This window comes from Ahaetulla prasina, chromosome 5 (genome assembly GCF_028640845.1).
Source record: "Ahaetulla prasina isolate Xishuangbanna chromosome 5, ASM2864084v1, whole genome shotgun sequence".
NCBI classification, from domain to species: domain Eukaryota; kingdom Metazoa; phylum Chordata; class Lepidosauria; order Squamata; family Colubridae; genus Ahaetulla; species Ahaetulla prasina.
In genome coordinates, this window is record NC_080543.1 from 58,021,262 (window position 1) to 58,035,790 (window position 14,529).

The 14,529-nt window shown below is 37.4% G+C and overlaps 1 protein-coding gene across 6 annotated transcripts in view; it reads left to right on the plus strand.

Moving 5' to 3' along the window:
• Positions 1 to 14,529, plus strand: part of TTC3 (tetratricopeptide repeat domain 3) — a 75,826-nt gene that overhangs the window by 28,549 nt on the left and 32,748 nt on the right. For 4 of the 6 annotated variants that reach the window (XR_009155268.1, XM_058184523.1, XM_058184526.1 and 1 more), the window contains 9 exons: positions 3,731 to 3,811; positions 5,714 to 5,826; positions 7,033 to 7,159; positions 9,374 to 9,493; positions 9,613 to 9,714; positions 11,126 to 11,218; positions 12,177 to 12,238; positions 13,098 to 13,225; positions 13,333 to 13,650. Coding sequence is in view for 5 of the 6 variants with exons in the window: in XM_058184523.1 (XP_058040506.1) it covers positions 3,731 to 3,811; positions 5,714 to 5,826; positions 7,033 to 7,159; positions 9,374 to 9,493; positions 9,613 to 9,714; positions 11,126 to 11,218; positions 12,177 to 12,238; positions 13,098 to 13,225; positions 13,333 to 13,650 (1,144 nt within the window). In the remaining variant the exon portion in view is untranslated. The remainder of the gene's footprint in view (positions 1 to 3,730; positions 3,812 to 5,713; positions 5,827 to 7,032; positions 7,160 to 9,373; positions 9,494 to 9,612; positions 9,715 to 11,125; positions 11,219 to 12,176; positions 12,239 to 13,097; positions 13,226 to 13,332; positions 13,651 to 14,529) is intronic. The other 2 variants (XM_058184525.1, XM_058184524.1) reach the window with 2 other exon arrangements.

A 14,529-nucleotide genomic window follows, 5' to 3' on the forward strand; every position in this document is an offset into this window, starting at 1 on the left:
ATAAAGAAGCTTATGACTTTCTATATTAAATATGTTGATGCCAGAAAAAAAATCTGTCAATGAACAAATTATCTATAGGAAGAATATGTAAAACAAATACAGTTCAAAATGTTCTGGATGGAGAAAGGCTTGGAACAAATTATATTTGCTCTATAACTTTGTAGATAATTTGGGTCAAAGCAGGTACCGTATATACTCGAGTATAAGCCGAGTTTTTCAGCACGTTTTTTGTGCTGAAAAGCGGCCCCCTCGGCTTATACTCGAGTCTACGTCTTCGGGAACCCCGCACAGGAGGGGGTACCGAACGGACTCCCATGGAAAGGCTGGGACACACCAAGCGCGCCAAGAACGGCTTCCTGTCCTCTCCTCGCGGAGGTGGCACGGGTTCGCGAGCGGGAGGAGCAGCCGGCACCGCCCGCACCTGGCAACCGCAGGCAGCTGGCAGCGCTGCCCGAGGTCTCGCGGGATTTGTCGCCCCCAGGCCGGCCCCCATTCCCGTGTCTGGCGGGCGGGACGCAAGGAAGAGGAAGCACGAGCAGACCACGACCAGACCGCCAGCGAGCACTGCGGACGGCGCAAACTTGGCGGGCTGCTGCTGCCGCCGCCGCCACCGCCACCGCCACGGAGCGAGCCCGACTCCTCCTGCCCGAATCGCGCCGTGCGAGTGCTGATGGGGAGCTGCCGAGTCCGGCCTGAGCTTGGCAGCTGCTAGAGCGCGAGGCCCGGGAGGCTGAGCTCGCACAGCATGGGTAAGGCGGGAGAGGAAGGAGCCTTCGCTCCATTACTCCGATGGAATGACCTTTTCTTCTGGCCTTTGGGGTGGCTCTCGCGGCGGCGAGCTCGCGCGGTCGGGGAAACCCTCCCTCCCTCAGCCGAGAAGGCTGGCGGCTCCCCCGCCCCGCCCTCTCACTGCACCGCCAGGGCTTCCCCGCGCCAATGCACAGCCTGGCGGGAGTTACTGCGGCTCACCCGGCTCCCGCCCCAACTGGTGGTGTCGGGGCAGCCGCCGCTTTCTAGCAAAAAGGTCGCTCGCCCAAAACTCCTCGCCTTCTCCTGGGAAGGGCTGGATGGCTAGCCGGGAAGGGTTGAATAAGCCAACCTACCTCCCTCCCTCCCTCCTCTCCCCCGCAAGCGAAAGAGCGTTTTCCCGTTTCGTCGCTTGGGAGGGAGGAGGAACACGAGCACCGCCTTTCGCGCTGGCATTCCGGGATTTCCCTTTGTTTAGAGCTGGGAATCCTCCTTCCTCAGCGGCCTTTCCCTGCCCCAGTCCTCAGAGCTCTCTCTCCGGATCGCTCTTCTAGTTGACCCTATACTTTAGGCTGGAACAAGCGGTTTGAGAACTGGGTTATTGCTTTACTATCTTCTCTTGCTTTTTCATGCTCGGGCAACCCTGGGCTTTCCTCGAGTCTCATTTCCCACCCTAGGCTTATACTCGAGTCAATAGTTTTTCCCAGTTTTTTGTGGCAAAATTTGGTACCTCGGCTTATATTCGGGTCGGCTTATACTCGAGTATATACGGTAATTTTATTAAAAAATGGTTAGGAGTAATTAGTATCTGTATGTGATATTTCTCAACTGTTTGAATTTGTTCCTTCCTGGTAGTTATTGGCAATGAATGTTATTAGCATTCTGGATTTGCTTGTTTTGACCTTTTGCCAAAGAAACTTAATGCATTTATGTGCTTTTATGAATATATACTGTCTACAAAATGATACTGCATAACAGTTGGTTCCTATAGTTCTCAAAGAGTTTTAATTTTTTTCTGTGTTAGGTAGTCAATCCATAGACTAAAAATTGTAGGAACAAATAACTACAGTAATTTTTAATTGAATGTGAGAGTGCATACTATCATTTGTCTTTAAATCTCCAGACACTTAGCTCTGAATTTACTTCTTGGGTAGATTTAATATCAATCTCCCTATTATGACTAAGATAAATTAGTAACTTGCACAGTTACTAATGTTGTGGAGACAGTAACTGTGTGCACAGGAATAGAGCCACAAGCATAGCAGTTGATCGCCCACTGCAATACATAAAAGTCAGAAAGTTTATATAGATTTTAACTATGGGCTTCTTTCTCCTACGGTTCCTAATTAATGGATATTTGGCAAAATCCTTTATGTATTTGGAAGACAGTATGTAATCGTTCCCTAACTTGGAGCCATTTGTTGCTGCCTCATCAGCCTTAATATATTTTTTCTACAATGTAGAACCTTACAAAAAGTAAGGTTCTACATTTAGGCCAAAAAAACAAAATGCACCAGTACCGTATATGTGGTACCTTGCTCAATAGTAGTACCTGTGAGAGGGATCTTGGAATCCTAGTGGATAACCATTTAGATATGAGCCAGCAGTGTGCAGCAGCTGTTAAAAAAGCCAACACAGTTCTGGGCTGCATAAATAGAGGGATAGAATCAAGATCACGTGAAGTGTTAGTACCACTTTATAATGCCTTGGTAAGGCCACACTTGGAATATTGCATCCAGTTTTGGTCGCCACGATGTAAAAAGATGTTGAGACTCTAGAAAGAGTGCAGAGAAGAGCAACAAAGATGATTAGGGGACTGGAGGATAAAACATATGAAGAACGGTTGCAGGAACTGGGTATGTCTAGTTTAACAAAAAGAAGGACTAGGGGAGACATGATAGCTGTGTTCCAATATCTCAGGGGCTGCCACAAAGAAGAGGGAGTCGGGCTGTTCTCCAAAGCACCTGAGGGTAGAACAAGAAGCAATGGGCGGAAACTGATCAAAGAAAGAAGCAACTTAGAACTAAGGAGAAATTTCCTGACAGTTAGAACAATTAATAAGTGGAACGACTTGCCTTCAGAAGTTGTGAATGCTCCAACACTGGAAATTTTTAAGAAAATGTTGGATAACCATCTGACTGAGATGGTGTAGGGTTTCCTGCCTGGGCAGGGGGTTGGAGTAGAAGGCCTCCAAGGTCCCTTCCAACTCTGATGTTATGTTATGTTATGATGGAAGTCTTGAGACGTAATTCTATTCCTTTGGAAGACAACTAATTTAATATACATTCTTATTCTTCTAGAATCTGTATTTTTCCTATAGATGGAATAAAACCCTTTCAGTGATATTTTTTAGTATTTAAATTAAGACAAAATAATCTTAAAAAGAATAAGATTTCAGAAAGTCTAGATACTTTTTAAGAAATGATGTAATAACACACAGGATTATTAATATCACATACAGATAAACAAACATGAATGAGAATAATGATCTTGGTGAATAGTATTTCAATAGAAGATTGCATTTCTATTTTTTCTGAACCGTTCAGCATCCACATCAATACTGACAAGGCAAGTTACTATATATAAACAGAGAGCAAACCCTGCTCTCCTCGAGCATTTAAGATGTTAACCTAGTCAGGTAATGAGATATCCACAAGAAAACAATTACACTCAAGAGAGCACCAAGGACTCCATTCTTTCACACTTTTCAGTAGTATAAACTATGGTATTTTTCAAAGCATCCATTTGAAACCCATTAGCTCATATCAGATGTGTTAATTGCTACTTCAAGGTGTTCTAAACATTTGTTCATAATGGCGGAGTTTGTATCTCATTCTAAGCTACAGGAGAAAGGAAGGGATGGAAGAGTAGCAAAAGGCAAAGAGTTCAATATTGTGTATGATCAAACCTGTATTTCTACCAGAATATGTTAACAGCAAACATTTACACATCTTCTAGTGGGTTTTTTTTAAAATTATTACAGGGTCTGAACCTTGCTCTTGTTGATTATGTTGTGATCATGTATGGATATGCCAGTGCTCTCCTTGGAATAGGACAGCCTGAGGTAAGGCTTCAACCTACAATGTTTTTACAACCTACCTACCTAACATAGGAAAGTATGAATGTAAGATACTTTAAATGGGCATGAAATTAGAGTAAGGCTTTTTCAGGTCAGCTCTTTGCTTTTTTCAGCCCTTTTTTTACATAGATTTGCTACAGCAATTTTTTTATCAAAACTGAAATATTGCTTAGGAAAAAAAAGTATAATTCTTGACTATACTTATATTTCTTATGATATATCATCATTTAAACTAGTTGAGTAATTGAACATTTGTGAAAAAAGTCTGCATTATTATTTTAATAATTAATAGTTGTTCATACAATATGATCTTTATCAGTTTCTTCTTAATTGTTTGTGTTTCTATAATGGAAAGATGTTTGAAAGCTTTCAAACTCTATTATTTATTTATTTATTTATTTATTTATTTATTTATTTATTTATTTATTTATTTATTTATTTATTTATTAGATTTTTATACCGCCCTTCTCCCGAACGACTCAGGGCGGTTCACAGCCAAAGTAAAACAGTAGATAATATACATAATAAAAACAATTATTAAAAATCTTATTCAATATCAGGCCAAATTAAAACTATTTAAAACCATAAAAACCCCAAATAATTTATATCATAATATTAAAACTACTAAAAATGTCTATGCCAGTCCTGCGTGAATAAATAGATAGGTCTTCAACTCGCAGCGAAAGGTCCGAAGGTCAGGTAGTTGACGGAGTCCTGGGGGAAGTTCATTCCAAAGGGTGGGAGCCCCCACAGAGAAGGCCTTTCCCCTGGGGGCCGCCAGCCGATATTGCTTGGCGGACGGCACCCTGAGGAGTCCCTCTCTGTGAGAGCGCACGGGTCGGTGGGAGGCAATCGGTAACAGTAGGTGGTCCCGTAAGTAACTCGGTCCTAAGCCATGGAGCGCTTTGAAGGTAGTAACCAAAACCTTGAAGTGCACCCGAAAGACCACAGGTAGCCAGTGCAATCTGCACAGGAGTGGTGTTACATGGGAGCCATGACCGGCTCCCTCTATCACCCGCACAGCTGCATTCTGAACTAACTGGAGCCTCCGGGTGCTCTTCAAGGGGAGCCCCATGTAGAGAGCATTGCAGTAATCCAAGCGAGAGGTAACAAGAGCATGAGTGACCGTGCATAGGGCATCCCGGTCAAGGAAGGGGCTCAACTGGCGAATCAGGCGGAACTGAAAAAAGCTCTCCTGGAGACGGTCGTCAAGTGATCTTCAAAAGACAACCGCCCATCCAGGAGAATGCCCAAGTTGCGCACCCTTTCCATCGGGGCCAATGACTCGCCCCCAACAGTCAGCCGCGGCTGCAGCTGACTGTACCGGGGTGCCGGCATCCACAGCCACTCCGTCTTGGAGGGATTGAGCTTGAGCCTGTTTCTCCCCATCCAGACCCGTACGGCTTCCAGACATCGGGACAGCACTTCAACCGCTTCGTTGGGGTGGCCTGGGGTGGAAAAGTATCATCAGCGTACAGTTGGTACCTCACCCCAAAACCACTGATGATCTCACCCAGCAGCTTCATATAGATGTTGAACAGGAGAGACGAGAGAATCGACCCCTGCGGCACCCCACACATGAGGCGCCTCGCGGTCGATCTCTGCCCCCCTGCTGGTCTCCTAGACCAGCTTAATGTGCATTAGAGGAAGCTACACATAATAGAATTGCTCTCAAAAGTATTGTTATTGTTACTATTTATCATCACATTTCTTCTGCTAAGTTAAGCTGCTTTCAAAAGCGGAATTTATCAATTGGTGCTAATTAGTAGAATGAAAACAATAAACTATATGCCTCATTCATTCTGTACTTATTAATTGTACAGTAAATGGCATTTGTGTATCTGAAGGTTTGCACAGTGCTTTTGATCTCTTTCATTTCTTCCACAGGAACTAAGCAAAGCCAAATATCATTTTGATAAAATAATTGAGCAATATCAGAAAGTGAGATTCAACTGCTTGGCATATTATGGAATTGGAAAAGTATATTTGAGACAAAATCGGTGAGTAGTACCATGATAATGGTATAATCAGTTGGAACTTATTCATATACAGAAATTGATTAATAAGCATTTGGTGGGTTTTTTTGTTTTTTTTTATTTGACATATTCATAGCCCACTCAAGGCACTCCTTTCTCTTCCCATTGTTTTCTGTCTCCTGGCCTCTAGAAAGAGTCAAGTTCACTGTACACATAAAAATAAAAAGGGAATGGAGAGTACTTGGAATTTCCTGACAAAGCAAGTCTGAATCAGATTTCGCTATTGATTTGACCTGATATGTTTTATTCCTCATTGCTTTGCTGCTTTTCTGTCCAAGGAAAGGATGTGCTATCTTCTTGACATCTAATAAAAACCTGGGGAGAATTAATCCATAGTCTCTTGTCACTGCAAAAAGGATTAGCCAAAGCACTGGCAGCTTAACAGCACAGTGGATATAGAAAGATAAATCATTTCAGAATTTTTTCTACCTTTAATACAGTACATAAGCAGTACAATTCAACTGAAAAACCAAAGGAAATCTCTTGGGGGGTGGAATCTATGTGGTTGTATAAGTGTGCATACCCAAAACCATTGCATTTTAACGGGTGTGCAGACTTTCTATATGCACTGTAACAGTTATAGCATTCCAGAAACCTGTCCTATAAAAGGACTGGAAAAGTATGTTTAGATAGTGGAATCTATTTGCCTTAATTTTCCTCCTTTTAATTACTTTATGAATACTTTTTCTGAATTTATATTATACACTAAATCACAATCCAGCCAATTACAATTTAGTGAGGAAGTTAAGTGAACACAGCCTACCTGGCATAATGGTTTTAATAGTTTTAATCTTAAATTGGGGTTTTTATTGGGTTTTTAAATTTTTTTATAATTTTAAATTTAAACTTTTAATTATCAGCCTTTGTAATTTGCTAGGTTTTAATTGTTGGTTTTAATTGTATATGTATTGTTTTTTTATCTTTGGCTGTACACCGCCCTGAGTCCTTCGGGAGAAGGGCGGTATAAAAATTTAATAAATAATAAAATAATAATAAATAATACCTTGTAAATGTATACATCAGAGCATCGTGGAAATGGAGAAAACTGTAAAAAGACTAAACAATGGTGAAATATATATATTAGTAACCATTAAGAGGATAGAGAGGAAAAAAGTGACATGTAATTTTTTAATAATTCTATAAACTATGAGTCTTTTCATGTACATGTAGATTTTCTGAAGCTCTAGACCAATTCATGAAGTCAAAAACTATGGTAAACCTTAAGATTGTACCTGGAGTACTGACATGGCCTACAACTTCAGTCGTTATCAAAGAGACAAGGTCAGAAACATTACAAGTAAGTCACAATGTTTTTTGTATTTTTTATTGAACTTTTATTTCTATAAGTCATCTCACATGGTGCCTTATATTTCTCATTATGACAATTGCAAACGAACAGAATAGCTTTTATTCATGTTCATTGAAGGCATAGATGATTTTATCCATCCATTTCAGGAGGCAGAGCCTTTAGAAATTGCTTTTACCTTTCAAAATGATTTGTATTACTTTTGCTGGGTAGGGAGGTTGCTTCAGTTGTTGAGTCAGCAAAGTTCACATGTGTCCTTAAAAATGTCTTTTTGCTTTCTTGCTTGCTGTTAAAATAAACCTGCAAAGATTGTGCCTGGGTATAGGCAATGGATTGCTGAATTATATATGTGGTTGGTAGACTGATGATGTCTAAGTAAGGTTAGTCAAGCAACAGCAACAATGATACCATGATGTTAATGAGGATGAGGAATTGTCACTGTAGATGGAGAAGAGGCAATAGGGTGGGTAGAGTGGAGACCTCTCCCTCAGAAGTGAACTTGTAAAGAATAGTTGCTGATGCACCTGTCATTATCCTGTCTCTGCACAAGCAGGTGGTTTCCACAAGACAAACATAAAACTCTGTTTCCTGTGCTGTTTTTTCTTTCATTTCCCCAGGGACTTGTCCCAAATTTCTCCCCTGAATTTCATAATATTCTGAGGGGGGAAAATGGTATTACTTTATTTATATGAAACTCACATTATAACAATTAATGAATTAATGAATTACCGTAAATATCAAGATTTTCAAAAGGAAAAAAAGTTGTTTGATCATGATTAAAAGCGGGATATTTCTATAAAATTATGGAAACATTATGGACTTTTTACTGATACTTGGTCATAAATGACAATGATTTTTGGATTTGCAAATTAATGGTGAGGTTATGGGAAGGAGTGAATTATGTTATGTACATAATGTTAGAGATGTACATAATGTACATAATGTTAGGTGGGGAAATATTGCATGTGCTTGTAGTTATTGCAAAGGAATCAGGAATCACTTTAAATATTCTTTTATCTTCCTCTTTTTCTTTATTGATTTTTGTGTTTTATTTATTTATGTATATCCCACCTTTATTGTTTTCATAAACAATTTAACACGGTGAATTTATCAAATACTCCTTCCTTCTCCTATTTTCCCCATAACACCAGCCCTATGTGGTGAGTTGGCTGAGAGGGAGTGACTGGCCCAAGATCAGCCAGCTGGCTTTCATGGCTAAAGTGGGATTAGAACTCAAACACATTTTCTAGTCTGGTGCCTGAATCACTAGACCAAACTGGCTGTTTCTTTTCTTTTTCTTTTCTTTTTTCTTTCTGATTTCAGAGTGTATTGTCTTTTAGTATTATTAAAGTCCTCAATATTTTTTCTTATAAAAAAAGTACAGTGCCTCTGGGTCCTGTAGATTTAAGACTTTTTGTGGGCAATAGATACTCCCTGACCGTGGTTTTATCAATCTTATCCTTTAATCATATACTTCATAATGTTCTTCATAGGCTGGCAGAGTCTATCCTTTTTGTTGAAGAAGCCTGTGTCAAATGAGTAGTTCTGTATTTTCTTGGTTATCTATTAGCATTCTGATAATCTTCTCTGAGCATATTTGTCTTTCAAATAAATCCAAATGTGTTTAGTGTTTAATAGTTTAAAAAAATCAGCATTTTAAATTGGGCTCAGGGAATTCCTACGTATTGTAAAAGATTTCATATGCATAATAAATCAGCATTTATTAGCTGAGGAACAGGATGGTTATTTTGACAATTAAAAAATGATGCTTTAAATGTCTTTAACCTGATTGAATTGATAACTTCACTGAGAAAATGCTTCTTAAAATATCCATGCTACTGTTGTAGTACGGAGGCATCTTGCATTCTTTTAATAAAGCTGAAAGCCTTGAGTCAATCTTAACTGACTGTACAATTACTATGGTAGTAGACAAATTCAGACATTGATTTTCTAATTGGTGAAGAAAGGTCTCCATATTGAAAATTGAAATTAAAATATTCAGTCTCTCACGTAATGTGATATTTTATGGTACTGTGTATTTAACAATTATATATTTGTGGACTTTTTAAGTGTGATGTACACAGATGTTCTTTTGCCTTAAATGTAATCTTTTGAAGTTGTTCTTAAGTGTAGCAGTGTTTAGCAATACATACTGTACAGGGAACAAGTGATAGTATATAACTTTGATTTTTTGGGGGGTCATAGGTTATATTGGAAGATTGTATTACAGAATGCAAGTTTCCCCCAAAACCAGATGCAGTATGTCGTTATCAGCAATGCCAAGCACATAAAGTCAAAATATATTTTAATGACCCGAATTTCAAGGTAAGTATTATATTTTAATTATGTTGTAGACATTTTTGGAAAACATATTACTTTTCTAGTACTTTTTATTCGTGCTGCATCAAATTTTTGCAGGGTTAATATTTTTTTCAAAATTTCAGGGTTTTATACGTATTGTCTGCTGTAAACAGTGTATAGTAGAATTTCATTTAAGCTGCTGGAAAAAAGTAAAAGCTACAAGATATTGTGATAAAAATGATAAGGTAACTTCTTAAAATTCTCTTCTTTGTGAATGTTGTTTAGTCTTTTCTTGAATCGAATGGAATTTCATAAATTAGGCTCGCTTGATATATATCTGTATGATCATTATTTGTTATATCATCAAGATGCTTTCATCCATAATAAGGAAAATTCATGGGTTCAGGTTTATATAAGCTTCAGATCATTTAAAGAATATAAGGGAATCTCTCTCCTCACCCCCATTCAGCCATGTTTGATTCTTGGAGACTCCCTGGCCAAGTCCCTACAGTTTCCTTGGCAAAGGTTTTTTGGAAATGGTTGCCATTGCCTCTTTCCTTGGGCTGAGAAAGAGGATTGGCCCAAAGTCACCCAGCTGGGTTTGTGCCTAAGATGGAACTAGCACTCCCAGTCTCCCACTTTCCAGCCTAAACCACAATAATATACAGTAGCATTATAGGAGAAGGAGTTATTTCTTGTACATTCTTCCCTTACTGTATTTTATTTGCAGTTTGCAAAATAACCTAATAAATTTTAGCTATCCTGAATGAACTCAGTCAGTTATTTTATTTTTTATTTTTATTTTATTTATTTTGTCACAACAGTATATATAAGCATAAGCATGAAAATAACTATATAATATATAAGCATATATATAAGCATAAGTATGTAATAACTATATTAATTGGATATAATGAAAGGAAACAATAGGACAGGAACAGTAGACACATTTGTGCCCTTATGCACGCCCCTTACAGACCTTTTAGGAATGGGGTGAGATCAATAGTAGACAGTTTTTGGTTAAAGCTTTGGGATTTTGAGAAGAGACCACAGAGTCAGGTAGTGTGTTCCAAGTATTAATAACTCTGTTAGAGAAGTCATATTTTCTGCAATCAAGATTGAAGCGGTTAACATTAAGTTTAAATCTATTGTTTGCTCTTGTATTGTTGTGATTGAAGCTGAAGTAGTCTTTAACAGGAAGGACAATAGATCATTCTATGAGTTAAACACAGGTCCTGTCGAAGGCGGCGAAGTTCTAAGTTTTCTAAACCCAGGATTTCAAGTCTGGTGGCATAAGGTATTTTGTTGTATTCAGAGGAGTGGAAAACTCTTCTTGTAAAATGTTTCTGGACATGTTCAATTGCATTGATGTCTGAAATGTGGTATGGGTTCCAGACAGTCTTTGAAGTCTTTGAATTCAGGTTGCTAAGGATGATAATAAAACCATGGATCCATTTATGATACAGTAAATATTCAGCAATAATAATGTATAAATTAATATTTGAAAGGAAATAGGAACAAAACAATAAAATAATCCCTTAGCTATGTCATTTATACAGCGCTTATATTCAGTGTAAATTCAAAAGTAGTATGTTAATTCAATAAATCTTGCAATGAAATCCTGTGCATAAATATATTTTCTGCTAACATCCACAGGATATTCTTCAAGAGATGTGTTTCACTCCAGATTGTAGTGGCCTTATTTCTAAAATCACTGTCTTCAGTTCTTCTGGTATTGTCAAATGTGAAGTAAGTATTAATAAAACATAGGCTTTTTAAAAAAGAAATCTTTCTTTCAGTGGAATCAAAATGCTGAGATATTATTTTGCTGCAGACAAGAATTTTGGATTTAGTCATATGTGCTTGTTGTACCAGTTATGAATAAAAGGATCCAAGAATGTACATTTCAGAGTTCTGCTTTCTCTAAAGTATAAAGTTAGTTCCTTCTTGTTAACGTCCAAGGCAGATGGGAAATTCATGCTGAATAGATGAACAATAAAGAAGAAGAAATACATACGCATGTAGTTTGCTCCATATCACTTAAATGCAGTTCAAAGAGTAGCAGTCTGTGTTATTAAATATCAAGCTAGCTGGGAAGAATAGTTAAAAAAACGTAGGTTGTTGCTGAAAAATTATACAGGTGGGTTTTGTATGTATCCTGCCATTCCAGTGGATGAATTCCTGAAAAGGGTAGATCTTGCACATGCAGGAGATGCCTATCCACTTTTTGTGTGCCTGTAAAATACATACACACATAGAAACCGACTTCAAATGTCTTTCTCTGAACAAAACCACTTATCAAAACTGTTGATATGCAAAACCCCTTATTATGGATAACAAGCTTAGTGGTCCCCCACCCCCAACTGCAGAGATGGAGAAAAAAGTCTGATGCAAAACCATTGATAATAAGACCATCATTAATAAAGGCTATATTTTCAGCTAATTTTGATAGTTGAGAAAAATGATGGATGAGATTCAGAATACTGATAACATTGAAATGAAAAGAATCTGCTGAATAGCTATGTATATTGTAACATTGAATAAAATAATGTATAATTTATTTTACGAAATAATACTTGTGGTCCTAGTAAAGCATACTAATATGAATTAATCTAATAGCATAGCAGCATCTCCTTCATTTTAAAAGCCACAATAACATTATATTAAAGAAAAGGAATATTTGAAGTGGTATTTTTTGCTTTCTTAGTTTGAACATAAAATTATAACCAAGAATCCTCCAAGGCCTGTTCTAAAGCAGAAATGCTCAAGGTAAGTTTCGAAACTCTCCAGGTAATAGTTTTTTTAACAACATATTCACAGTAACAAGAGATGAAGTAGCAATGCTATTAAAAATGCTATTTCTTAGAATGGGATACACAAAGGTATTGCTGATAGTTTGACTGTGATAACTGTGGATACTTTGATTTCTTATCCTCCAGCCTTGAATTACCTATCAAGGTTAATAGGACTTCTCTAAGTCACTTTGAGTAATAATGTTCAAAAGTTTCTAAGCTCTGTACAAATCAGCATTTTTCAATTTTTTAATTTTTAATTGGATTTACATTTGGAAAAGAACATTGGTTGTGAATGGGAAATAGTACTGTAAATACAATCAGTAGTCATACAAATTTGTGACTTCTATTAATGATTATTTACATGGACTGTAGAATTACTTAACCATGTTTAATTCTGTTGAATTAATAGAACTTTGTGGGAATGATGCCATTATAATTGGTTCTTTTGGAATCTTATGTGTCATTTCATTAAGCGTATATTAGTTGGGGAAACCTTAAATGTCCATATTAGCCCATATTAGGCTATAGACAATTATCCAGGTTACTAAAATAACCTGCATGTACCTTTTAATTAATAAATGATGACACATTTTAATATTTAAAGATTGTATCACCTACTTGTCAAAGTGCTTCTGAATTTCATCTTCACTGAGAACTGTCCATATGCCTGTTGCGCTCACATAACTCTTTGGCTAGTTCCTCTTTGCTTTCTTGAACAGCAATTGGGCAAGAGTATGTATTTCAAGCACTGATGGTTTTAACTTTTCAGTGGTGACTTATATGCCTGTATTGTTAAATGTCTTATAAGGCTCAATCTTAATTGTTTGCATCAGTTTTAGGAAGTTACAAGTAAAACAGGAGAAAAAACTAAGAAGAAAATTTATAAAAGAAGCAGTCTCCTTCAGAAATCTTGAAGTATTTAGCAGAAGTGACAGTGTGGCAAAAGATGATAGCTTTAAAGGTATCTGAATATAGATCTTTCTTTTGAGAATATCTGCATATATCTATATATTGATGCTTTGTTTATATCACCAAAGTTTGACCATCACAGTATTTGCTTTATCTTAGGAAATATTCCAAAGAATTTTTTTGTTGAGGATACAATCCTACAACTTATTGGACGGTATACAATGACTATACAAGATGGTATACGTGATGCTTCCAAACTTCTTATTGAATTGCTTTCATGGTGGGTACTTAGTGAAGAGGATTATGCACTCTTTTCAACAAGTTGTCTATCATCGGCTGAAATAATGGACCAGCTCATAAGCTTTTTAATTGCAAAAAATAATAGAGTGAAGACAAGAATTTTTGTACATGTTATAAGTGAATTTGAAGAAGTGGATCCTAAGCTACATGACTGGATGAAACATCTTGATAATAATGGTATGGTCATGTTTTCTATAGTCCTGTAATAAATCCTTTATTGTTTCATTCTAGGACTATAAATACTGTAGCTCGTGGAATTTATGAATGAGGTTTGTTTATCTTAAAGAGACTTTTCTTAGCTTTTGTAAGCCTGGAACTATTCTAACTAATTTTGATCTGCAAATTCCCTTATACTTGGTTCTTAAGGAAAGTTAAAATTATTACAGGTAGTCCCCGACTTACAACCATTTGGTTAGTGATCTTCAAAATAACAAGTGGCACTGAAAAAAGCAACTTATGACCATTTTTCACACTTACAACCGTTACAGTATCCTCATGTCACAAGAACAGAATTTGGATACTTGGCAACTGGTTCATATTTATGATGGTTACAACATTGTGGGGTCATGTGATCTGACAAGCAAAGTTAATGGGGGAGTCAGATTCACTTAACCGTGTTACTAATAGCTACAGTGATTTGCTTAATAACTGTGGCAAGTTCATAAAATGGGGAAAAGTTTACTTAACAGCTGTTTTGTTTAGCAACGGAAATTTTGGGCTCAGTTTTGGTTGCAAGTCAAAGACTATCTGTATTTAAATATAGAAAGAAAAGACTATATGAATCTTGAAAAGGTATTCCCTTAGTGGGCAGCCTGCTAGTGCTCTGCACTGGGACCTCCAGCAAAGCAAAGTGTCTATTGTACACGCAGGCATGTGGAGACAATCCAGAACAGCTTTCAAAGCAGACAAGTGGGCCTTGCAAGGGTGCAACTGCTGGAGTGCTTCAAAGAAAGAAGCTTCATTTCCACTAATCTGCTTTTTGAAGTGACTCTTAAAAGCTTTCAAAGGCCTATTATTGTAGTGATTTAGGGTAAATATATATATATTTATTATTTC